This window comes from Accipiter gentilis, chromosome 3 (assembly GCF_929443795.1).
Source record: "Accipiter gentilis chromosome 3, bAccGen1.1, whole genome shotgun sequence".
NCBI classification, from domain to species: domain Eukaryota; kingdom Metazoa; phylum Chordata; class Aves; order Accipitriformes; family Accipitridae; genus Astur; species Astur gentilis.
In genome coordinates, this window is record NC_064882.1 from 36854168 (window position 1) to 36881539 (window position 27372).

Sequence of the window (27372 nt, forward strand, 5' to 3'; positions counted from 1 at the left end):
TCTGCATTAAAGCTGGCCAAGAATGAATAATTAGCAGTGGGCACAAGTACATTCTACTTCAGGCCTAGGATTGTTGCTATTAGTCAAATCTATTGCTTTGCTGCTAAAGCAGTGATGCCACCTGATTGCAGGAGCTTTTTCTGGGATAAATTTGTGTGTCAGACAACAATTCCTCTGAAAGAAGTCTAAAGCAAATACTTCTATATATATTACAATTAAAATTAACTCCTGCAGGAGAGGGGCAGCTCTTAAATATGTGCATGTATTCTGACGTATTTTTTTAAACATATTACTGATTTTTTTCCCCCTCAGATTGTTGATAGTGTTAATTGCATCACTGTGAGGAACTGCAATTATGGAGAGTTCAGCAGTGGCAGGCAGCGCATCTGTGTTCTGTGCTAACACCGTCATCCCTGGTCTAGAGGGAAAGCAAGACAGGAACTTGGAGAGGAAAGAAATGGAGCAGGGAAGGTGCGGGTCTGACTGGAAATGTGCAGAGGCCAATGCTGCTGTCAGCACTGTCAGGGATGGAGTCAGGGTGGACACGTTGCAAGAAGAAACGGGTAAGACCTCAATCAATATAACCTGGTCACTCTGCTCTTGACTCTTTGCGTTTAAATTACTGTGTTCTTTAAACATTGATTGCTGTGCCCAAGCAGAGAACTGTCATGTGTTTTTCAGCTGAGCTTTTTTTTTTGAAATACAACTGTTAAATGCAACAAAACAAATGGCTATATTTCCTCCATGGCAATACTGCATAGATTGGACTACCAAATGATCTATATTGAAATTCACTTTGGGCAGACAATTATTAGCCGTTAATTAGTTAAGATAAGCTCAGACAAATATTCTCATAACACAAGAGCCGGAATACTGAAATAGAAGTTCTTTGTCTAGCACTTTTTGCTATAATCTCTAAGACTCAGAAGCAAAGATGAGTTAGACTGTATGTTTCTATTAATAAAATTCTTAGATTTCTGTTTTTCATCAAAAGATGTAATACTATCTTTATTTTTCTGCAAATGAAAACACACTTCATGCAGTAAAAACATGCAAGTCGGAAACCCTTTTTGGGTGGAAGGGTGGAGTGGCATAGGTGGCTGTGTCTCAAAACCAGTGGCCAGACTCTTACTTTATAGTAGGCCCAAGAGGTTTCTGAATGTGAAAATATATCAAGCAATCATGGAAAAACTATTTCATTTTAAATTATATGTCCTACAGTTTAGACAATGTCTTTCTGTTCACAGCTGCAACTCTGCTGACATCAAAGAATACTGGGTACAAGCATCCTAGGGCAGTATAAAGTTTCTCTTTAGCTTGCCAAGAAGTATGCAAGTCATTCCATTAATTAGGAATAGGGCATGGAGTTCATGTTAAGTCTTTAAATCTAATTATAGCACTTTAAACAGTCTCAATGTTTAAAATGTACTTGTAGTAACTCTTACACTTTTGCTCAAATTTAATAGCAAACTATTATTTTTAAACTCTCATGAGTAATAAAATGTTTGCTCATAGTTTTTGCTTTCTCCTAAAAGTCATAGAAATTAGGTTTAATTTTTAAATAAAATATTAGTCACTGGATAATCATGTCTTGATAAATACCTTTCAAGGAAGGTCCATATCTGGTAATATTGAAATAATAGTAATGGCAAGTTCACTTATGCTAATTAATCATCCTCATCAACTGTTAAATGATGATCAAAGCAATTGATAACATGTCAAACTTCTGACGATTGCTCTGTCTGTGCTTCTGACTAAAACAAGAAAAAGCAGAACTACAACTAAGCATGGTCCCAGAAGCTGTGGGGAACTTAAATTTATAATGTTCCTTAAATACACTCAGCCTACATGGCGATGAGCTTACTATCAAATTTCTATTTAAAAAAAAACCATTGTTGAGTCCAGATTAAAAAAAGGTCAAACAAAAAAAAGCCCCAACACCCTGTCAAACACTCAACAAAAACCAAAGTGCATCGGAACTGCAATTTCTAATTCTAGTATACACTAATAACTGGCCTTAAAGATGACGTTTTTACTATTTACTGCCTTTTATTCTGAAGTAGGAATTTTCTGTGTTTATCCTTATTTATTTGTGTTTGTTCATGTAACATCAATAGATGCACTTGAGGGAAGATGCAGAAGACTTAGAAATTACCGTGTCCTACTATATTACAAGTTTTTTCTTTAAAGCAGAGCTGCAGAGAAAAATGTCTTAGGATACATGGAAATTGTCTCAGAAGTTTTCTTCTAAAAATTAAAGATTTATTTCTCCCACTTTTATTCTTAGAAAAATCAAGCCTTGTCTCTACTGATTTTTGCCAAGGGAAACTTGAGAAAATGGAATTCGTTGGAATGGGTGTTTCTTGAGCATGAAAAATCATTTCCAAAAGGACTGGAAGAAATATGAGCCAAAAAAGAAAAAAGCAGATTACTATTAACATAAACTGTATTATTTTGTGTCATGTCTCTAAAACTTCAAATCACTTGTTTTTACATTACTCCCAAGTATTAAGCTTGTAACAAATAAAGAGAAGGATTATTTCTCTCCATGTATGAATTGGTACAAGGCACTCATATCATTGCCAATTTATACCAGTTGAAGCTTCAGTGGAAGCCACTTCTTAGTATAGTTGCAAGAGAAGAGAAAGTCTGACCCTTGCTCCCTCCCAAATGGGACTTCAGTTTCCTTAGAGGAAATCTTTCCACCAATTCTCCATCATCTTGATGCTTCACATCAAAATGATGAAACCAAGATTTAACTTTCTCCCCAGTAGGAGAGAAATGATCTGCAGATGCTTTTTTGTGGGTTTGGGGAATTATATAGCAGGAAGGGGGGAAAAAAATATAGTTATTTTCTTTTAGCAATTATCCAGTGCATCAAACACTTGAAGATGTGGCCTGGATGTGGGGTTGTTTGTTTTGGTTTTTTCCAGTGTGATTTATATGGACTTAGAAAACACACTTAACCTTTCCTTTCATTTATAATAATAGAGTGTTCTCAACGTGAAAAATGCACAAATGTCAGTTCAAGAACCCTTCCGAGTCAAGCAGAGAATTTTCCAACTGGTAAGGCATTTTCTTCCATCGTATCTTTATAATGCTTTTTCTCATTGCTGACTTTTTGAGACAACTACGTCAACAACCTTTGCAGTCATCCCTCCTGTAAACTTTATAATATACTTCATGGCAGCTGTGAAATATCCAGCTTGTACATAAGACTTGTTGAGAATTTCTCATAAAAAGAGAGAACTGCTTTGCAAGCCAGAAATAATTTATGGACTATATTGTAATGGCCAACAAAAAAAAAAAGAAGGCAAATAAACAGTTCATTGCTTATTTTATGTATGGGTTTCAATTCTTTGAATGTCTTATTTAAGTTTGTGGCCTTTCCAAGTCTCAATTATTATTTTTTTTAATGCTGTATTTGCAATGAAGCTGCAGTTGAGTGCAGTTCTTCAGTAAGTAGGTACAGCAGGCTTCTCTCCTGGCGGACTCGTGGCCTGCTCTGTGAATTGAGGGTCTGGTCACATTCCCCTTCTCTTGTGGAGGAAGAGAAAGAACCATTGAAAAACAACACTGGGATGCGCTCTGTTTTCTTGGCTTGACCTGACAAATCACATCAGTGGTAGATAGTCTCCCCCAGGCAAGTGGTTATTTGTAGTTAAATTATTGGGCTTATGTACCTGTGTGTCTTGCTCCATACAGAATTTGGGTGGTTCTTAACTGGGGGTGTGGATCAGAGCTCACAGAAGCAGACAGGAAGATTACCATAGGTGCAATGGGCTTTTGGACCATGTTTCATTTCCATAAGGCATTATTAATAGTTCTTTTGGCAGACGCAGTCATATTTCAGTTATTTTAATTCAATGTAATTATTATTTCGGTAATATTAACTTTACATAAGACTTAAATATGTAACTGTAGAAACACAATTTAACTTGGAATCAATTTATGTAAAACAAAAATTTAGATATTTAAGTAATAGTCTTCTCGTGTGCCAGTATCTTCTATGGCTTCAAGTAAAATGAAAAGGTCAACAATACTGTTACCTAATAGTGATCAGAGTAACGTTTAAAGACTCTAGTTTGTGTTCTTTGTGCTAACAATTGACTATATGACCATAGCTTAAACAGAGAGGCCTTGTAATTCTGTAACACTGCTTTATAGTTCTGAGCCACAATTCCTGGCCTTAAAGTAATGAGCAATTTAGGCGCAAGTCATTGTAAAACTCCTGGAGAAATACATAGGAAGCCCTCCGAAAACAGATTAAGATGCAGCATATTAGGCTATGATGTGGAAAATACCTATTTTGCCTCATTAAAAGGTGAAACTCGGAGGAGGTGGAATATTTTAGGATGTACAGTAATCCCATTTATTGCTTGAAGCGTGACCTATTTACACGCTTTCAATTGGCATTCTTCCTGAGTGGGTATTATTGGCTTATATGTGCCCATCTGGGTATCTGAAAGCTTATGAATATGATTTACTGTTATTGAGTTAAATTAACAGACATGCAGAATGAAAGCAGCTTTATCAAAGATCCTTTTTATCTGAGAGAAGCTAGCTGAAACTGTACCCTTAGCTGTAGTAAAAGCCTCTTGGAAACAGATGTCAGGATCTGAGAACAGGTATCTAGCTTCTTTCAGATGTGCTGGGGAAATCATGTAAGTCAGCTTTTAGTTGGACCATTTATCTTTGTTGGTACTGCTCAACCAGCTCGGCTGAGAAACAGCTTTTTCAATAATCAATTCATAGAAGCTTTCTGAAGTAGTGGGGGTGACCATGTCAGATAACCATGAACTGAAGATTAGCATAAAGAGTTGTTGTAACATGCTGAACTATCCATGTTTTTTGTTGTTGGGGTTTTTTTTGCCTCAATCTTTAAAATATGCATGGGATATTTGGAAATCTGGGCATGTTGTCAATGTCTGTAGAGCTGTCTAATCTGACAAATTTGCTTGCTTTTTTTCTCTTCTTTCTCCTCCATTCCCAAGTGTCAGTTGTATCCCAAAACTTCTAGAGACTTTCACATCGCCCTCCTTTGTAAAGCTGTAGCCTTTATTATGCAACTGAAAAATACCCTTGTGTTTCATGCTAGGCTCCTATCTTACTGGATAGTAAAAATGAAAAAGAAACATGCAGTAAGTCAATTTTCTGTGTTTTTGTCTCTGAAGCTGAAAAAATAATTCTTAATGTGGATTCTGTGATTTTTGAGGGATTTTCTGGTTCTCCAAAGCTCCTTCACAAAACTTGTAGCACTGTAAATGGATGTCCTTCTCCAGATATCTCCTTGAAGTTAACGATGATAAGACGAAAGAGTGGACGTCCTGATTCCAGACTCCAAAGACAGCTCAGAGGGCAGCTCCGCCTTCTGGAAAATGACAGCAGGGAGGTGATGGCAGTTTTCAGTGTAAGTAAATTGTTTGGGAATTGTTTTATTTATTCAGAGAATACACCCTGTGCTACTGAAGTAGTCTGAGATTTTTGGTCCCATTTCCATCTACGTGCTGTATGCTTGAAATTGAGTGACCAGAGTTTCCAATAGCCCAAAGCCATCTAGAGACATGAGAAATACTGAATCACTGAAGAAGACTGGAACACCAAAGTGACGTAAAATAAAAAACTCAGCTAAATAAGACATAGAAGGGTTTTATTTTAAAAAAGTTCTGCTTTGATTTACATCAAAGGAAATAGTGGTTTTCTGATTTTTAATTTTCTTTTTTTTAATTTGCCCTCATATTGACTCTTCATTTCAGTTTCCAGTCACTTAGAGTCATTTGGCATGCAAGTTACCTTGGAAGCCACTGCTAAGCTAAAGAGGAAGTCTGAAGGAGAAGAGCATAAATGCTGCACTTCCTAGGGCTAGATGGCCATAGCTTTAAATAGCATAAAAGAGGGTTGGCCAATGTTTATTACTGTCTTTGTTTCTATATAGGAAACCCATCCTCTACACCAATAAGGTTTGCTACAAATACAATTTAAAGTCTCCTCTTCCCTCTTGGTGAAAAAGCAGGATGATACCATTTGACCTTTGGTGTCTCTTTTTTGTCTGAGCCATGAGTTCCTGCCTCTGTCACTAGCAAGCCAAACACTGAAATCGTAATTAGTTATGGCTTTGACTGTCTTGGATGCATGTGTTTCTACACGATTTTCCTTTAATGTGTTGTGAACTCTCCACCACCAGCCTGCAGATTTTGTGGCTGTGAAAACAGTCTGTACTCCTGGTGCTCTGCTCTGGCTTTTGTTTAGGGGGAGATGGAGAAAGGGAGAAGGGATCAGGAGGAGAGGGAAAACAGCATACAAATAGACTAGATTTGTGGCCTTATTAGAAACAGACTGGGAAAAGGACTTTGAAGGAAGCAAGATTTATAATGATAAGTTTCCTTAGAATGTTGTTTTGATATTCAGCAGTGCATAAAGCCCTTGAGGCTGAGATATTTTAGCATGTGTTGGCAACTTGTTAATAGATTTCAGGCTTACATTAATATTTAATCTAGTGTAGAAAGGGGCATGCAGAAGATCAAAGCAGTATTGAGGCATGCCTGTTGAAGAGGCTTAAGTTGGACTCTTGTTTTCAAAGAAGAATTAGTTTTTTAATCTGTTCATGTTGTGTGAATTGAAAATATGGAAGTTAAACAGAATTAATTCAGAGATCTTTTAAAATCATGACATAATGGTCATAAAAACAGTGGATCAGCTCCATCTTGCTCAGATTACAGATAATGTTTGAGGGACAATTTCCCCCCATCCTGAGTTAGAATCCATTTCTTTGTCCTTAAATTGTTTTAAGATACATTTCAATTTTGATGTGATGGGAGCAAGGGTACTGTACTCGGAAATAATACAGTAGCATTATACCTGTTAGCTTTGCATCTGATTTATTCTCAGAGATACTGGCTCAGATACTTATCTCATAAATTGCGATGGGACAGCCCTGTTTTTAAGCTACTAACTGAAGTGCAACCAGACGGTATACTACCACTCTTTGGCTAGCATCCATCAAAATGTGTATTTCTTTCACTTATTTGAAGGTTTATGTAGTTTTCCCCTTCAGCATTTCTGAAATCCCTTATGAAATCCATCATTATCATTTACAATGATCACTGCTTATCTTTAAACACACAATTTAATGCTACTCTAGCAACACAAACCAGTACAAATGAGGAGAAAAGGATCTTACTGCATCTTTTGGGAAAAAAAAAAAAAAGTACTCCAGTATATTTAATTGTCTTAACCATGGAAAGAGTGAACTAGGGAATGACTATTCAATGTCTCCTCTGGAACAAGACTGAAGCTACCAGGTAGCAGGTTCAAAGATGCATCAAAGGAGGATATGTTTTCATATGTGTACAGAGCTCTGAGGCTAACCTACAGCAGGATATTGTGGAACCTGAAAATTTACAGTGGTTCAAGTGACCTAGAGAAATTTTAAGTAAAAAAAACCAACCCCAAACCAACAAGAACAATGAAACAATTTCCACTATTTAACATTAATGCCCACAGGTCTGGCAAAGGCAGCTCCCAAGCTGGAAATTGCTCTGTGCTAGGAGGGTATTCTTGGAAGGTACCACTAGATGCTTGCCTGGCTTTCACACTCTAAATAAAGAATACTGGCCACTAGGCATAGATGTGTCTGAACCAGACAGGCCTTTAGTCTCACTCAGTGTGGTCAGTCCTGAGGTCTTCATTCCTCTGTAAATTAACCTTGCTGGAACTGTTGGTACAATTGGTAAGAAAAAATAAGATCAAAAGTTGGCTCACTGTATGTTGTAGGTATGTGTTAAAGAACAGATATCTCATATAGGTAAAACCCTGGAGGATTTTTTTATCTTTCTTAATACATAACATTTTAGCACAAGTGTTACCTAGTGAGAAATTATGCTCAAGTCTAGTATAATTGTAATTAAAATACTGGGTTTGATATTTTTTTAGGAGCTCTCTGCCAGACTGCTGTCTATTCATAGTGATCAAGATCTAATAGTGGTGACATTTAAAACTTTTGAAGAAATATGGAAGTTTCTAACCTACCACTCACTGGGTAAAGCTGTTTCACCATACAACAGTTCAATATGTGTTTTTTGTTGGTTTTTTTTGTTCCTCTGCACACAATTTCTGATTGACTGGGAACTTGTTGAACAAGATTTTGAGACTCTTTGTATTAACTCCTAATAGCAGTAAGTAATGTTCCTGAATCAGGTACTAGTGATAGGGCTGGAGAGAAGTTCCAGCCTCCAGGAGAACTTGTCTTTGTCCCAAAACAGGTTACAGCTATCGTTCCTGGAAGGTGTCTTGTTTCAGTTAGATACTCCAGAATCAGGTCATATCTTTTTTCTAAGCAGTCTATTCCAATCCAGGTATTTTTGTCCTAAAGTCTAACCTGTGCTGCAACTTAAATGCTTTTTCTTCTCACTGTAGACATGTCAAGGTTACTCCTCTTTCATTGGACCATGCTAATACCTATTTAGAGACTTCTAACTTGCACTTCCACTTAGTGTTGTTTTCACTATGAAAATCAACCCTAATTCCTATAATTCTTCACAGAGTGTATTTTCTAGATCTTTGCTCATGCTTCCCACTGGACTCTTCTAGTTGTTCTACATCTTTCCTGAATAGTAGTGAGCAGATAGTGGACAGAGTTGGTAAGACTTCAGAGGAAATATCAAGTAAAACAAAGATTGCTTCATATGCTTTGCATGCTTCAGTTTTGTTTCTAAATTTGAGCGTGCCTTTTGTAACAATATGATGCCATTGATTTGAGTTCCATTTTTAATATCCTATAACTTCACAGGGCTTCTGAAGAATAGCATTTGAATCAGTTCTTTGTTTCCATTTTGTTCACTTGATTTTTTTCTTCTGTATATGGAGAGCTTGTGTACATTACTATTGAATTTTCCTGTTTCCATCACAACAATTTAAAATAATGAATTTTATTTTTAATTTCATGTTTGCTACTTACTTGCTATTTTGTATTTTAAAATGCTCCTTAGAGAACTAGAAAAAATACTGTTTCAATGCAACTTTGCAGAGAAAGCATAACAAGATGAAGTTTCTTCTTAGGCAAGGTTCTGGCTAACAGGGAATTGATTCAGCATCTTCCAAACTGCAGAGTAGCACCTTAATTCCTGATCTGCCCAGCTTTCCTCTTTATAATAACCTATACACAAAGGATTAGCTAATGTATTAATGTTGACCATTTAAGTAATAATCTATTATCTATACCATGTTGATTATGATACACCAATCCACATCTCCCTGTAACTATCAAATAGCTTTGAAAGCCCTAAATCCTAATGTAAGGAGTCCCAGTTTCCAAATCAAGCACTACCTTCTTCTGATTTGTGTAATTCTGGTATGTGGTATCATCTCTGTCCCAAAGAAATTCCAGGAATTTGATACCCAGGCACGGTTTCTGCTTTATCAGCACAGCTGAATTGGGCAACAGAAATTTATGAAGATACTATTTTTTTTGAGATTATTTCCAGTAATCTGTCATTTAAGTGGTGCTGAGAACCTGTTGTTCAAAGCTTGTTAGTGATTACCTTTCAGACTCCAAACGTTTTGAATATAGGTAAACTAACTACAGGGAACCCTTGTAAGGGGAGGACATGCTCTGCTGTTTCTGCAGGATTCGGCACAGAAAAGTTGTGTACCTTTTAGGTGTAGTTTGTGAGAGCTATGCATCAAAAGTAGCTGTAATGCATGTAACAATGGATGTAATTTTGCCAATACTGCCAATACTGTGTAGTAAAATTAGTTATGTTGTGGGTTAAGCAATAAAGGAGTTATCTGAATGCCTACCTCAGTCTCTGACTTTCTGAAAGGTTATTTTATTGTATAATACTGTAAAACTGCGAAGAAAACAAATTGAAATTTCTTTTCCCTAGGTTTTATAAATCATTGCATGGAGAATTTATTCCTAGATCAATCTTTCTGGCTGTATTCTCAAGAGGAAGAAGAAACAGGCATTGAAGTCTGTATAAATGAAAAATCATTATATTTGATGTACAGAAGCCTGCTAGTACAGGAAGGTAAGGAAGACTGTACATGCTAAGGCTAAATTGAGAGAAGCACCTTTCTTTAAAATCCTAAAAGCAAACATTAAGGCCTATTCAAATACTTAATGAAGTTGAAATTTAAATCTATTCACTCTGAACGTACCAGAAAGAGAAGAGAAAGGAACAAACACAGATTGAGTTCAGTAGGATCATAGGGGGATTGGAGAAATTCATTTGCATCTGGTCCATAAATGTATACCAAAAGAATTAGGCAGGGGTGTACATTCCAACTTGCTTCATATTCTTGCAGGTCCTGGAGATGTACAGGAGAGAGATTATAGATAGTTGCCAGGCTCATGTGCTTCTCCTAACTAGCATCACCTGCTGCCACTGTCAGAGACAGAATGATGGGCTAGATGGATTGTTGATTAATGCAATAGGAACACCTCTTGTGTTCTTTAGGGAATATAGATACACATATGTCTAGGTAATTTGCTGCAAAATATTGCTGCAGAAGAGGGTTCGACACTTCATTGAACATATCAGCTCTGCATTTTACTGAAAGAGAAACTAGATAGAAATGTATGAATATCTGACAATTAGAAAATTCTTGTGACATCTCAGATTTTCTATCTTTAATTGAATATTACTAATGCTCTTGAAGCCAGTTTTAAAGCTTGTGTGACACTAAACCATTACATAAAATGACATCTCCACTGCTTGCTTTTTAGGGGCATTTTTTGTTTTAGGTCCTGACAATCTGATAAGAAAGATAATGGCTATAGGCAATGAAGTAAAAACTTATTTTGAGTCTGGGACTCTTACTGAAGGTGTAACAGGTGGATCTGTGGATGGTGACATGACCATGCTCTCTAATGCTTCTCTGGAGCCATTGATCCCTTTTCATCAGTAGGTACCTGATTCTAGCTACCTATTTCATATGCATCTGTTCCACATGTACACAAATCTGCTTAGACATAGGTGTCTCTAAATGGTAGCTTGTTATGGAACATCCATCTTCCATTAACACTGAGAACAAATGCTCTATTTCCTTCCATACCACACAACTGAATTAATCCAGATGCTTGCAGAGCAGCATTTAAAGATGGTTATCCTTCCTGTGAGTTAGATATTGCTTTTTTTCCTGAGTCTGAAATAAAAAATATTAACACTTCTAAAATACCTTAAAGTAAGAATTTTCCTTTTTCAGGATGCTTGGAAATAATGGATGATAACAGGCTAGCAGTGTTTTCAGTCAACATTATTGACAGGAGCCCATACACCTCCTTAACGCAGTTTGTGTCGGTCATGTCCAAGCTCATAATTGCTATAAAGCCAAAATTGTATCAATGGACTTACCAACGGACTCACTTCAGGAATCACCAGAAAATCATTCTTGGTGTTAAAAAACTAGTTAAAGAGCTGGAATTTTTCTGTTAACCTTGGGCAGGGAGAAATAGTGTGACTTTCTCTGTTAGGTTTGTTTGAAGCAATGCTGCTTCTACTACTAGTATTACTGAAAACACAGCTGTGGCTGAAGTGTATGGACAGCTCTGAAATTGAAAGATAATTGTGGGAGGGATGCACCTGTTTCCAAATGGATTTAAAATATCACTGTTATTGTCACAACATTTAGTGAAGTGTTTCATGCACTAATTTCCAATTTGTTTTTCTACTTTCAGGTGGTTTCTTAGAATGTATTCTAATCCTATTGATACTGCATGCAAGACTGAATCTAAATCAATCAAGAATGTTGGTAAGAAACCCCATTTGAACATCAGGATAAAAAAAAATTAACTTATTCTGTGCTTTCTATAGAACAGACTCTGAAAGGCTCAGTATTCCCCCCCCCCCCCCCCCCCCCCGCATTGTATTAGAATGGGAAAACAGCTTTCAAAATTATATTGCAGTAAACTTAGTAAGAGCATAAACTTCTGCCTATGACTAAAGGGGTTTACAACACATATGGCTAGACATGTCTAAGTTGAGGTAAAATCTGAAGTCTTGTATCTCTCATTTTTCTCCTAAATATTGTATTAAGTAGGTACACAAAGTATAGCAGAGTAATTAATTTGAGGATGCCTCTGTAGATTTTTTTATGACAAAGTTTAAAAAATAAGAAAATGTGCCAATGTAGTTATTGTGGATCTTTCACATGTGTACTTCTTTATCCTAATACTGCCAGAGACATAAAACTCATACAGATGTTCTGAGGCTAGAGAGTAAATATTGCTTATTTTTTATCATTCATGTTGGTTTTAATACTGTATTGAGTGGTCTATAACTATATTTATCCAATAAGGATTTTGTTAGTTGGTTCGAGTGTTTTCACTCTGGCCCAAGTTCAGAGCCCTTTAGTAAGAGAGAAAAGAGGGACTCAGAAAACTTGTTTTTGTTACTTCATGATGGAATTTGCTAGAATTTTGAGAACATCTTAGATTTTCCTTTCTAATGGCTGGGAAATGAGGAGTTTTATACTGTTATTTACAATTCTAATTGCTCAAACCAAATGGATAAGGTTTAGATGCTTTAAATCTTGCCACATCAGATGTGCAACTCGTGAGTTCCAGGAGTGTCTCTTGCTAAATATGCTCTTCTGCTGAGTTGCTGCTCTAATAATTGTATTTGTATTGTTAAAGTGCTTTCTCTGAAAATATTGTTTATCTCCTTATTACACAGCAATGGGATCCTGTCTAGCTGTGACAAATTATGAAAGTGTTGTGTCGGGAGAGATTAGTTTCCAGGAAGGGGACAAAATTGAGATCCTTGGTTACTTCATTGAATGCATGGAATGGTTTCTTGGAAGACATGTGTTTACCGGCAAAATAGGTTTTGTAAAGACAAGTCATGTTAAACTGGACTTACCTAAAAATGAGTAAGTGATATGTATGCAACTCAAACAAAAAGAGACTTAGTCTCTTGAGCTTTAAAATACTGAATGTTAAACTCAGGATTTTTTTTTGTGGTAGGTTTTGGGTTGGTTTTTTTTTTTTTTTTTTTTGAGAATTGTCATAGTGTGTATCAGTCAAAACAAATGCAAAGAAATTGGAATATGAAGTCTGCTTAAATGTTGGAAAATATTATCAGCCTGTATCTGAATTTCTTACTGGTAAAAGGGGTTGCTGTAGCTGTTATATCTGGTTCAGTCTCTGTGCTTTGGATCACAAGATCCAAGAAGATTTAGTCTTGCAGAAGATTCTATTTTTGCTGGTCTCAAGATTTATGTTAAAGCATCCAAGTTCTGTTTTTGCTAGTACCCTCAATTACAGGCCTTAACTTGCTTTAAATGGGGCTCCTATTACAAATAATTGCTCATAATGCAGACAGAAACCTGTAAAAAGTGTGCATTTCAGCATGCATTGGCACCATGTTAATAGGCTGCTCTTACTAGTATGTCTAGACTGTCTACATGCTGAAACAAGGGGTTCTTAAACATTGTTTGCAGATCCATTTGATGTGTACCTTTTAAGCTTGTATTAGAGGATCAATACCATAATGTCCTTAAAGATTTGTGCTTTTAATAAATTCTCTCATAAAATGCTATACCATGACACAGGCATAAAACTTACTTTGATATGGCAGAAACTGTTAGCTGCAAGCATAGCTATCATCAGTTTGTATATATTTTATAAATATGACTGTTACTAATTTTGAACACATGAGAACCTGTAATGTAAGGATTGTATTAGTTTCCCTAACAAGCTCAAATTTGGCTGAGGCAGTGATCTCCTCAAGCCAAACCTGCTTTCAGACACTTTCAAAGTTTATCCTTTCTTTGTTAGACCACAAGACCTGGATTTCCTTGAAGCAGAAGAGCTATCTTTTTTTTCAAAAGAAAAAAATTTGCAAGAAGTGATACATTTGTTGAAACAAACCTCCATCACAGATGTTTGCTCTGTGTACAGAATAGGTGAGTTTTACTCCTTTTTACTGCATGATACATGTGCAGTTCCTATATCCCTGTTATAACTGATTTTTTTTATTTCAATGAGATTCCAGCCTTTACCCCTATTGTGAAATATCTTGGTATTCAGTTTGATCATAGATATGGCATGTAAAAATCCTTTATATCATCTTTGCTACTTTCCTGCTGATGCAAGACTTTTCCCAGCAGAGCATTTACAAATCTTCTTTTGTCCCTTTTTTTTTTTAGTGAATTAAAGAGCAGGGCTTTAAAAATTCAGTTACTGAGCTGAACAGATCTTCAAGCTTTCAAATGTCATAGTGCTGCATTATAAAAGGCAGCATGTTCACCCAAATACTGCTGGCTTTTTATTCTTCTTAGGAAAGGTGGCATAATAATTAGTGACAGCTAATGCAAACATACACCTCCTTCATGCTCGATTTAACTTTCAAAGGTATAGAAAAATAGCAAAACCTATTCATACCAAGGATAAAAATACTTTTAGCTACATCATCTCCAGTACAGCTGTTATTCCTCTAAGTGCTCATGCTTTGCATAAACTAATTGGGATAACTGGGGTTTCACCTTTACAGACTTAGTGTAAGGTAGTGTTAATATATTTGTCTTGCTGAACCAAACAGGAGCAGTGATTTCTTATCCCACCACAGGCTGTTCTGTGGTGATCTGTATGTTTGTCAAATATCTAATAAAGTTTTATCTCCATTAGTGCCATCCCAAGAGACAGGCCTCTAGGCTCCAATTTGGAAGGAGCTGGTGTGTAGGTTTGACTCTGGTGCATTGGTTTAATTCTGCAAATCAGCATATGTGTGATCAATAAGTAAGGCATGCCAGACCCGAGCTGCAAAATGCAACTCATGTCAATATGCAAAATGACTTCACATCTTGCCTTCCTTGCTCAAATGAAAAGCCTGGAAACAAAAGCTCACACCTCTATTAGGTACTAAATTAATTTCATGTGCTTAATGGACATACTGCTATTTTTGCCTGTCGCACATTTTTCACCACATCTCATCTCCCTAATCTTTACAAGTGCTAACTTCTTTTTGCATCTTCCCCAGCTTATAGTACCATCTTTACCACTTTTTTTCTCTTAAACTGCACAATTGATCTACATAACTTGACTTACCCAGAGCAAGCATTTTCAATATTGACTTGATATTTTGTTGTGTGACCTGAGTAAATGGGGTTTTGATTCCTTCAATCTACATCAATTTAATGAGAAGTATTTACTTAGGAGCACCTCTCCAATTAGATATTCAGACCATTAAGTTACAACTATTGTAAACATCTGTGGTATCTGTCCACCAAAGTCAGGAAAGCATTTAAAGGAAGGAGATCCAGAAGTAAACAGTCAGTGAGAGGTCATTCTTAAAGTCTAGTAAAATAGCTTTCCATCAGCTTAAAATAGACCTAGTTCTGTGAGCCTCTGCTTCTAGGTATATCCTTCATACACTCAGTACCACTTAATATTGCATCTGGTATATGAAAGACAGTGAATATAATCCTGAAATGCAACATGCCAACTGAAACACCTTGAGAAATATCTTTTAGACAAAATAGTAGTTACTAAATATTCTACAGATGTGCTATGTTAAACATTTCAAACTCGATCTATAGTATTAATGTCTACAGAACTTAGATACACCTTTTAAAAGAAAAGATAAATACAGGGATTTTTCATCTGCATGCTATTGGAATGGCCACAAAAGTCTGACACTCTTATCTGCATAAACTACCCTACATAATTATTTCTCGTCCCCATCCTGCCCTGGGAGTGACACTAAAACATCTTTCGGCAATATTAAGGGCTTTTTGTTACCTCACTTTAGGGGTGGGTTGTTGGGAATGAGTGTATCTACACTGCCTACTTGTATTTTAATGCAGCAGTGATGCATCCCTCATGCAGAACAGGTTGGCTTTAATTCTAACTGCAATATGCAGATGTCTCCCCACCCTCCTGAGCAGTGGTAGGTGCATGATAACCATGTAGAAAGCAGTGAATTGTATCAGCAGGAGGGTAAGTCCCTAGTATCTGTTAGCTTTGGGTCAGGAATTTCTTCTCTTTTAAATATCCAGGACACATCCAGTTCTTCTGACATAAAGAATTCCAAACTAAAAAATAGCCTTATTTTAGGAGATTTAAAACTGAAAGACAAGATACCATAACTAACATGGCTTTTTTCTTTTTTCTTACAGACCAATTAGAAGAACCAGAATTTCAGAAAGCTCATGAATGTGGTAATACTTCATATACATACAATTTTTACATAAAGTTAATGTGACTTCTGATATTTTTGGTATCTTTGCCAGCTTTTTCTCTTTCTAATGTCTTCTAACTTTCTTCTCTCGCTGTTTGCTTTCCTAGGTTTTGCTCTAACCCCTTCTCACTAGGTTTTTCTGTAAGACATTGTGGGGTTTCAATTATATCAGATGTCTTTCTTGGACTTTGCTATCCAATTGCAAACTGTATGACTTATTTTTTACTGCTGTGACACACACACACATGCACCACCCTCCAACCCCTTCATGTTGTTTAATGGCAAAATACTGTTTATGGGGCACCTGGCAAGTGCTGACTTTGAATTCCAGCAGATTTTCCGTCTGCTAGAAAACTTCATCCCATAAATATACTTCCCAAAGGGGATATTTTGATGAGGATGCAGAATTATTTCCCTTTGGCATTTAGTTGCTAAGCTGTCACTATCATTACTTGTACTACATTTTTCTAAATATCAGTTTTTATGATTCTGCTGAACAGTTTCAGAAATGAGATTTTAAGGAAACTGAGCTCTAAATCTGCATCTTCAGTAAATTCCTGTTGATACACAGCTGTAAGCTTTACACTGACTATGACTGTAAACTACATCCCTAGTCCTTGCCCTATTGCCTTGGCTGGATAACAGTGGGAGGACTAACGAAATGATGGCATGTCTGTCTCATATTTTTAAGATGTTCAGCAATGTCAGTACTAGAACTTAGATCAATGACCACATCAATCACCACAAACTTGGTAATTTTGAGAAAGTTAATCTGTGCCAGCAGAGAATCGGGGTTGGTATTTGGTTGAAAGGAGAAATCTTATTACACACTACACAGGCATGGCTGGCCACACGGAGGTAATGTGGACAGGAGAACAGGACCTTTGCAGGCACCCTCACAGCACCCACGTGAGACTTCAACAACTCCAATAGCTCAGTCTTACGCACCCTCCCTCGCTAACCTGCCTTAGTTTTCTATCAGGACGTTAGACACGCCCTTACTTAACTCGCGTGCTCAAATTCACAGTTCCCTTAGGCCTTAAGTCCATCCGTGCCCTGACCTTGGGTCCTTTATCCAGACCTTGTGTCTTTCCAGATTCTGATCTTTCTTTGCTTACCAACTAGTCTGAATTGTAATTCATTGGCAGATCTCTCTCGCTCATGTGCACAGAGAGAACAGAGAATATGCGCTCAGTGTGTACTTTTTGAGAATACACTCAGACACAAACCAGTCTGAATTAATGTTGGACTTCAGTTGGATTAATGTTGGATCAGGCACAGGGCCTGGCTAGACAAGCGTACTGATCAGCAACCTGCTTACATGTGGCAAGTCCTGTTTAGCCCCACTCCTCCAGTCTCCCAAGGTTATTCTTCCCTGATCCTTCTTGATCTCTCTCTTTCCTCACCCTTAGCTTGTCTCCTAGACATACTGTTAAGAAAATGCAGTATGTTTACATAATGTTTTCCTAACAGCATCTTCTACTGATAAATGTTTTTGTTGGTCTATCAAAGATCATTGTGTGCATGCACACATGAAGTTGTGATCTGTAATTTATTTTTTCAGAAATTCCGTGTTCACATTTTAGCACAGGATCCACTAGCAAGAACGGTAAGATAGAAAAATTCCTGAAGAACTTCAAGAATTTGGAGGCCAACCAGGCAGAAGAGCCAACTACTGAAGGAAAGGATTCTGCTAGCTCTCCAAATACAGAAATCTTTCCTTCACCTGAAGGACCTTGCTTCCACATATGTCAAGATGATGTTCAGGCATCTGACATCTTTGAGTCATTGATACTCTACTTAAATAGGAAAGAATATGACAGAAACTTCAAAAACCTGTATGATTTCTCTTATGCATTTATCAATAGCATGTTTTATGGGTTTTCAGAAGAAGAAGAACTGGTTAGCTTTTTTAGATTAGCAAGGGAAGCAGCAAAGAAAGCAGGTATGTCCTGGGCGCTAGCAAGGCTATGCTTTCTCTTAGGCAGGCTCAGTGTTAAAAAGTTGAAGTTTTCCCAAGCTCGGGTGTATTTTGAGGAAGCCTTGGGAGCAGTAGATGGAGGGTTTAGTGATTTGTACTTTGTAATTGCTCTTTATACAAATCTAGCAGTCATCTACTTGACACAGAAGAACAAAGAAAAATGTGCTCATGTTTTTGATAAGGCTACATCTCTTCTCATGGGAATTCCAAATTATATTTGCAGTGCTGACCTGGAGTCAGATATTCTAAAGTATGCTCTGAAGAGGACAATTTTGAGCCAGAACAAACATGCAGAGGCAAGGGCATGCTTTCTACTGGCAAAACATTACAGTGCACGGAAACAGCATGAAGAGGCACTACCATTCTTGGAAAGGTTTCAACTATTGCTTAATGACTTGGGTTTACAAAACAACTTATCAAACAACTGTTATTTCAAACTAGCAGAGTCCTACAATGAGAAGTGCTTGCCACACATTGTGTTAAGTTGCATAAAGGTCGCCTCTTCCCAGAGCTCCAGTACTTTAACAGATGCCTTGAAAAGGATTGATTTAGTAATCAAAAATGCTCCCAAGCTCTATGGCATGAGAAAACCCAGGCAAATACTCCCATCCCAAACTGCACCTTACCTCATACAAGCACTTTCCTCTGTGTTTACTAATGAGCAGCAAGGACTATGCAGCACCATCTATCTTAGCTTAGCAAAACTGTACAGCCACCACAAACGGTATGGAAAAGCCATTGTTTACATGATGAAAGCACTTGACTCTGATGTTTCTGCTAAGCCAGAGGAAACTATTAACTATTTGGTTTCACTTGCTTGGTTATACATTCTTTACAGGCAATATGATGTGGCTTTAGCCATTTTAAATGCTGTTGTGGACTCTTCCTGGAGCAATCCTCAACAACTAGGCATCGCTTATAATATGCTTGCTATTGCTTTGAAAAGAACAAACAATACGAAAGAAGCTGCTCAGAGCTACTACAAAGCACTGCGTCTTTCAGAAGAGACTGATATGACCCATAACCAAGCTGTAGCCCTGGCTAATTTTGGGGCACTCTGCCTGCATGTAGCAGCCAGCAAGCTGGCAGAACATTATTATATCAGGGCAGTTAAGCTATTCTCCAAACTTCCAAGTACGGACTGTGGCCAAGACTTTATCCAAGTCCTCCTTCGGTTGGGATGTTACTATGTTGATGGAACTCAAAGAGAAAAAGGAAGGTTTTATTATGAATGGGCTTTTTTAATTGCAATGGAGACAAATCATCTGGAAAGTAAGTATTCCCCCCCCCCCCCCCCCCCCCAAAGTTATGAAATGTACCCTGTTTGGGAATGTTTGTTGTATAGGTATGTTATAGTTGTTCCTTAAACAGCATTTTTTTCCGGTTATGTGACAGCTATCATAGTGATTGAAATCTTTGCTCCCTCCCATAGTGGTGGAGAAATAAATACAGGTTGGCTTGCTCTTCTATTTGTCAGAAATGATAGAGAAAATTAAATGTTAAAAAAATGGAATAACTTAATTGGTAAAAAGTCTAGAAATTTCTATGTTCAAGAATATTTACAATAGTTATGATATCATTGGTAGTACAAACAGCACCAGACTTGAGTTTAAAGGTATGAAAACAATTGGTAAACTGGATTACTTTTGCATAAAATAGTTGTATTTAGAAGACCCATGCTTTATTTATTTATTCTTTCTACAATGATTAAGGCAGCTTATACAGTAAGGTGACTGTTCTATTATTTTATTTTGGAGATCAAGTCTGAAGTAACCTCTAGCCTTTGTTAACTTTGGGGGTGAAGAAACCAGCAGTGGAATCTCCTTGTTATGACTATTATATTGTTATTCATTGACTGTGCTTGACTGTTTTGTGAAACACTAAGAATGAATTATTTTAAAACTAATCTAACTTTCATTTTAAAATAGAGATTCATGTTGGTATTTCCAATCTATTCTCCTAGGTCAACTACAAGCAATTAAACTGCTGTGTCAGTTCTACAGTACAGTTGTTCCCAATGAGGCTCAGTGTGTCATCTATAATGAATATCAACTATCTTTAGCTAGAAAGATGTCCAACAAAGTTCTGGAGGGACAAATCTTGGAAACCATTAGTCAGCTCTATTTGTCTTTAGGAACAGAAAGGTAAGACATGCTGAATGAGACTGCTTTTATTCTGATTGTAACTCTTCTGTCATGCTAAAGAACTCAAATTTTGCAACAGCTGAAGATGACAGATTTTTTTTTCTCTCTGCTTTGCCAATATACTTTATCAGAATTGAAGGGTCCAGTGCTAGTGGTGACTTCTCTTGGCTTTTTTTAAGTAACTATCATCTCTCAAGGGAGACAAGATGTACAGCAGGGATTAGCACCACTTCAAGAGCCAAATTATTTTTAAAATATATGTAAATATGTTTTAAAAGTATTATGTTATGCGACTGTTGATGACTGCTATAGCTCTAGGACTATTGCTGGCAAGTGACTTGTTTGTGGTGATAGATATTTTTTTTACAAGACTTTTTTTTCCATTAGAAACCAAGTGACATATTCCAAACAGGTCAGACATCAAATTGTCTCTGTGTAAGTGTTTCTCTTTGAGGAAATGCTTTTTTCAAAACTTACATAAGTACAAAGCCTATGTGCAAAACTGCGTAGTGTCAGTCTCCAGCAATTTCTATGCCATTCTTATTTTCAGAATACCAATTTTTTTGCTTTGCTTTATTGAAAAAATGGACTGCACAAGTCCATAGTAACTAACAGGTGGTGGGGAAACTTAGAGGTTTCTCTAGACAATTTTTAAAGTGTTTAAGACAGCTTTGATTTTTTTTTTTCTTACTGTATCTCACTTCAGGGAGTCACTTTAGATTCAGGTATTTTTCAAGCATGCCTCAGTAAGGATGGAAAAAATATTCTCAGTTATAGAAGGAGAGTAGATGCTTATTTTAGCTTTAAGGGGCTACAGCCCAAACATCTACCTTTCCTAGTATGTCAACTAATTTATTTTGCTTTGTTCACTGCTGTTCAATGATGTAGTTGGTGAACATCCTTTGGAGAGGCTGAAGACAGCAGTTGGTTCAGTTGGTTAAGATTTAAACTACCTGGATCTGCAGAAGGATTTCGTTAGCTGGAGAAGCTGCTGCTTTGTGTTGTGTGTAGTACATAAAATCTATGTATCCTAGAAGCCTGGCTCCCAGATGTTGGCTGTGTAACCTTAGCAGACTACCGGGTAATAGCACGTACTCAATATGGTATTAGACCATAGTATCAGTATTCTTTGAGTTAACAGCCCTGAGTAACAAGGATATGTGTCTATGATGAAGTAACAAAACCAGTGATGTCCTTGGTGTCACCACCTCCATTGTGAATTATTGTGGCCATGCCAGCAGACGCAGCCTGACCTGTTCCAGCTGCTGTGCTGGGTTATGGATTGGTATATGCTTCTGTCCGCTGTAAAAGCGAAAACTCTGGAGGGATGAAAGTAGCATTCAGTAATTGGGTGGAGTTGGACTACTTCAACTGCCTTGCCTTTCCTCATGTTAGCAGCTTGTTAGCAAAGGAGAGAAGACTGAAATGTCAGACTAAGTGGAGCTTTACTTCATCTCATGAGTATAAAAGGAGTGTCAGTTCTCTTCAATTTCTGTAAGAATCAAAAAGTAGTAAAACTAATTTTTTCCCTCAGATGAGATACCTTATTGAGACAGAACTGAAATCTTGATAGTTTGAAATACGAGGGAGCGTATTACTTCTAGATTTGTTTTGGATCTCTTTGGAGGTCTAAGCAGGCTGTTCTAAAGATGTACTGTGTAAAGAGTCACTGAAACTGTGCAGTTCATGTTATATTTCGGTATGTTTGCGTCTTGTGCTTGGAGAAAAATGCATCACGTCAAGGTGATAGGAGTCCAACACAGGACAGAAGGATTTAAGAAGTCTGGGGTTTCTATGTCCAGTATAAAGCACCGTAAGATCAATCAATCTGCCAGGTCTTTCCAATTAAGAGTATGACTACTTTTCTGAGAGCACTATGCCCTTACACTTAAAGAAAATTGCACTGCTCAATGATCTGATAATTTAGGTGCTTCTAGAACTGGTCATGTCGTGTCCTGTTCTCTTCCCCCACCAAGTTTTTCTACGACTGCTGATTAATCTGTGCTAGGTGATTTTAGAAAAAAATATTTACAGATGCAATTTCTTTCTGAAGTTTCTAGGAAAAAGCCATAAATGATAGAAGAGCTAAAGATGAAGAGAGGTTTTTTTTTTCCCATCTGTCCGTAGCCTGAGGTAGGGGAAGGACACATCTAAACTAAACGATACTGAAATAACATAATGTGATAACAATCTAACAGGAAACATAGATTGACCAAAAAAAAAAAGGAAGAGGAAAAAGACTGAGTTTGCTAGTTACTAGTATAACGTGGCTGAGAAATTACAATTGTGCATTGAATAGGGGAAACAGATTGTCTTTTATATTAACATAAAGCTTTTCTCACTATGAAGAAAACCATTTGCAATTCTGAAGAACCCCTCAGTGATTAGCAGTTTTCCCTGTTTCAGGGCTTACAGGTCAGCTCTGGAGTATACCAAAAGAAGCCTTGGAATATTTATAGATCTCCAGAAAAAAGAGAAAGAGGCATATGCTTGGCTACGGGCAGGGAAGATATATTATGTTCTGAGGCAGAACGAGCTTGTGGATCTTTATATTCAGGTATGTTGTCAACACAGGCATGCACGTGTTGTCAAACATGGTGCAGGTGGCATGGTGAGAGTAAGTAATTCAATATGGTGATCCCAGAGATTTTGCTAACTGGCGTTCTGAACATATAGTAACACTATTTATGTAATGCTTAACAGCTGAAAGTCTCAGCATTTTCCATTGGTCCTCTGTTTTAATCTGTTGCTTGACTCTGGAAAGATTTTGGGCAGTGACCTTTTTTAGTGCTTGCTCTGTTGTAAATTCTGTGTATTCCTTCATCATTGTCTACCAGCTATACAGCACCACAGCAATCAAACCATGTATGCATGCTACATGCTGGTGGATAACAGATAATAATCAGCATGCTGGCTTGTGGGCTAGATCCCCAGGAAAAGAGTAGCTTTTTCAGGAAGCATTTCCAAAGCATCTAAAGTTTTTTTTTTTTTTTTTTTTTCTGTGGCTGTGCATAGCATGGCATGGAGCCAGCTGGAGCTGCTGCTACCTTTGCAACAGTAAGACCAGAGGCATGTGGCTTGCAACCTCAGACCCCCCCAACTGACGGGGACCTGCTGCAGCTTCTACTGCTGTGCTAACACAGACTGAAAGATGACCTGAAATGGGGATCTAGTCCTTGTGGCTGCTGAAACTGGATGATCCAGAGTCTTTTCTCAGAGTGGCACTGCAGCCCAGATCTGACTCTCAGTTGTCTATATGGCTCCTAGCCATTCACTGAAGTATTTGGGGAATTAGGTTCTCAGTTTTGTAAAGGATTTAAAAATACTTCTCTTCTGTTATGAGGGAGAGTGCTGCCTTGTAGTGCAGGATATATACAGAACCTGATATAGTAAGATTTGAGTCTTGGGTACCAAAAGATGATCTCTAAATAAAATAATCAGATGCCTGTTAAGATGTTTTGAAAAAAACCTACAAAGCAGGAAAACCCAGGGAACAAGTTCATGTTTAAAATGTACTGAGACACAATACATGGGGCCACTTTAATTTTTCTCTGAAATAAGTTACATTATTGAATATTTACCAGGAAAACTGAATAAATGTGTTTACAAGAAGGGACTGTGCTATAGGCCTGTCACTTCTTTTTCTTTTACTAAATGATTTAGCTGATAGTCCCCAGGTCAGTCACCTGGTGGTACAAAGGCCAAATCAGCATGTGGGATGATTTTCTCCATCTGCTTTATTTCCTCCAAGAGGGAGGAGTGGGCCAGGGACATGCATGTGTATTTCATACTGTGCATGTATGGCAACTGGTAGTTAAAGCAGGGAGTCGGTGCCTGTCCATGAGGAAAGTCTTAAAACAGGAATCTGCCCACTTAAATGTTGACCACTGTGCCAGTAATTTGTGCGAGTCATCACATCTTAATTTGCATGTAAAACAACTTCCACAATGTGATGCAAGAGAGCTCTTAGGTGCCTGAAGCCAAAATAGGTGTAAAAGGATCACTGCCTCTGTGCTTAAGTAGAAAGCTAGGCTTGTATTAATTGAATGCAATTTGAAAACGGAAGATCACAAAGCCAAAGCAAGATTCTTAATCTTGCTTCATGTAAAAGTCCCCTTTCTCATTACTACTCATCCTATCAATAACTGAGTATCCTGTATTCTTTCTCTGGGGAGGATGCATGCTGCCTTTCCTGAAATCCTTTCTGCTAACATGGCATATATTTATTATTTCAGAAGAACAGGATAGTGGAGCTGCATTTGTTTATGGAATTCACTTCAAAGGCTTTTAAATCTGCAATGTTAGCAATATCTAACTTGTAATTAGAATTTATTTCTATGATAAGTTTGATCCAATTTAAATTTAATATGTGGCAGCTATCAAATACACTGTTTTTAGAGAGCTATGTGCTGACAAAGGTAGGAGGATACTATTGCCAGAAAAGGGAAACCATGACACTATATGTGCCCAGGTTCTTATATTCCTTCTTCAGCAGTTGCTGCTGGCCTGCTCAAAAACAGGTACAAAAAAGACAGAGCATGGTCTCACCAAATATAGACTTTCCTATCTTATAATGAGAAGAGAGGCCTTAACAAGATCTTTTTTTTTTCAATTGTTAGTATTTATTTATTTTTTTACCAAGAAGTAACCAAGATTTATTTTCTTTCTTTCACCATTCCTTGTTTTCAGGTTGCTCAAGATGCTGCTCTTTACACAGGAGATCCAAATTTAGGAATGGAATTGTTTGAAGCTGCTGGAGACATATTTTTCAATGGTACTTGGGAAAAGGAGAAAGCAGTGACTTTCTACAGGGTTTGTGCAGTTTTTCTACTGCATTAATAGTTATGTACCTGCCCATCATAGCAGGTGTTCTACAAATGCTGAACCAAAAGCTGATCCTCTCAGCAGTTTATAGTGTATTGCAGCTGAGTACTTTGTCATAGTGTTAATAGATATCACCTATTTTAAATTCTCTTCTGAGTGTAGGATATAATCAAAGAGCAAAACGAAACCAGAAGTTGCTTGACATGACATAATGGAAGCCTGTTAGTGCACATCTTGGGGTTCAGCTGTATCTAAACTGTTACGTGTTTCAGGACAGGGCTCTTCCACTTGCTGTGCAGACTGGCAACAAAAACACTGAACTCAGATTATGCAATAAACTGGTGGAATTGCTGGTGAATCTGAAGACTTATGAGGAAAGTCTGGAATATGCAAGAGCATCTCTCATGCTCAGTGTAAATTTAGGTAAGACCAATTTCAATTATAGCTGAATATTACTGAAATCTCTAAAATATAGCAGAACTCTAAAGTTTTCTTCCTTTGAATTCAGCCAGATTTCTTGCCAGGATTTCTTAACAATACCATAATTGCTGGTTTTGCCTCTATTCAAGAATGAATAACTTTATTGCTGCCTCTTCTAACTTCAGGTTCTTACGGAAAACCTTTGGTAGACCACAGAATTAAACCTGGGATTTCAAGTCCAAACTGAGTGTGCTTCTCACAGCTAAGATGTGACGCTGATGAATAATATTGTCCCAAGAGGCTTTTCAGTGTCATATACTTTCATATTTTCTCATAGCCTTGCTGGTGAACTAATCTAGGATAAAGTAACCAAAACCAATAGGGCTAGTTTCAAAAATTACTATTCTTCAAGTTTGAGAGCTGTTCAGCTGATTAAGAACCCTCTCGCCCCTCCATACAAGAACAGACAGGTCATTTTGATCAGCCTGAAAATCATCTTTTTGCCATAATTTTTGATGTAAATTATGTAGTGGAAGGGGTAATGGAGTCTCTAATCCCATTAGCTTGCTTTCTTTCATTACTATCATAATAACCTATTTGTATTCTTTGTAAGTATGCACAGGGTATATATATCTATACATGAGAGATGAATGTAGTTATTTCTTAAGAAAATCCCAGATACTGTTAAATCCTACAGTGGGAAATTCAGGAATTCTGTGGTATTGTTCTTAAAGGGCAGGTTTTGGCTTATGTATCTCTTAAGCAAAATTAGTTTTATGCAATAAAAACTCAGCAAATACCATATAGAAGTAAAACAAAAAATAGTATAGATGTATTCTGATTTGACACAATTTGACTACTTTGTCTCTTTGGTTTTATTCTGACTCATACATTATCTCATTAGGAAAACAGCTAAATGAACGAATAGCTTACCATCGGCTGGCTGCCATCCATCATCATTTGGGTCACTGTGAACTAGCTGAACACTTTTATTTAAAGGCCTTGTCCCTCTGTTCCTCTCCTCTGGAGTTTGAGGAGGAAACACTGTATTACGTCAAGGTGTACTCGATCTTAGGAGACATTATATTCTATGACCTTAAGGTAAGGAATACTAAAAACTGCTGCAGAAAATCGTTACGTTGAATGATGTTTCATAATGTCAGGTTTTACCACATTCTGGTTTTTATGCATTTAGAATGTAAATAATAAAGTGAGAAAACCTACTGAAGTTCAGAATCTACATTATTCTTGTTTGATACCTAATAAACTGAACTTGGATGTCCTCTTACACGGCTTGTGCTATAGAGGGTGTTATCTTTGTGTCTCTTATTTCAGGATCCCTTTGATGCAGCAGGCTATTATCATTTGGCACTTGCTGCTGCCATGGACCTGGGCAATAAAAAAGCTCAACTGAAGATTTACACAAGACTTGCAATAATATACCATAACTTCCTTGTGGATCGGGAAATGTCTCTCTTCTTCTATCAAAAGGCAAGAACCTTTGCAACAGAGCTGAACGTTAGGAGAATAAATCTAGCTCCTGATCAGTGTTACAAGAATTTGTAAGCGTCTTTGGAAAATGCAGTCTAACAACTACAGAAGTACCTAGAGAAATATTGCACTGGCTTTCTAGGAGGATGCAGAATGCATTCAATGTCTCATTGTGCACGTGCTGTAAGCCAGAGCTCAGCATCCCAGACTAAATTACCAGTTTATATGACAGTGAACTACATTTCATTGTCTCCAAGATATAGCCTTTTACTTTTGGTTTAAGGGTCAGCCTGTGCACTAAAACCAAAACCCAACAGTCTTTTTAAGTACATTT

General features: G+C 37.3%; 1 protein-coding gene across 1 annotated transcript; it reads left to right on the plus strand.

Moving 5' to 3' along the window:
* The first annotated feature begins 355 nt into the window (after positions 1-355).
* On the plus strand, positions 356-27372 carry SH3TC1 (SH3 domain and tetratricopeptide repeats 1). Its single transcript, XM_049797935.1, has 17 exons — positions 356-563; positions 2992-3066; positions 5283-5410; positions 7933-8038; positions 9885-10028; positions 10727-10904; positions 11678-11751; positions 12675-12870; positions 13778-13905; positions 16117-16158; positions 17743-19431; positions 20123-20303; positions 22710-22860; positions 24993-25115; positions 25400-25550; positions 26452-26648; positions 26883-27372. Exons 1-17 carry the CDS (start codon positions 356-358, stop codon positions 27111-27113), a joined length of 4002 nt encoding a protein of 1333 aa, XP_049653892.1. The 3' UTR covers positions 27114-27372.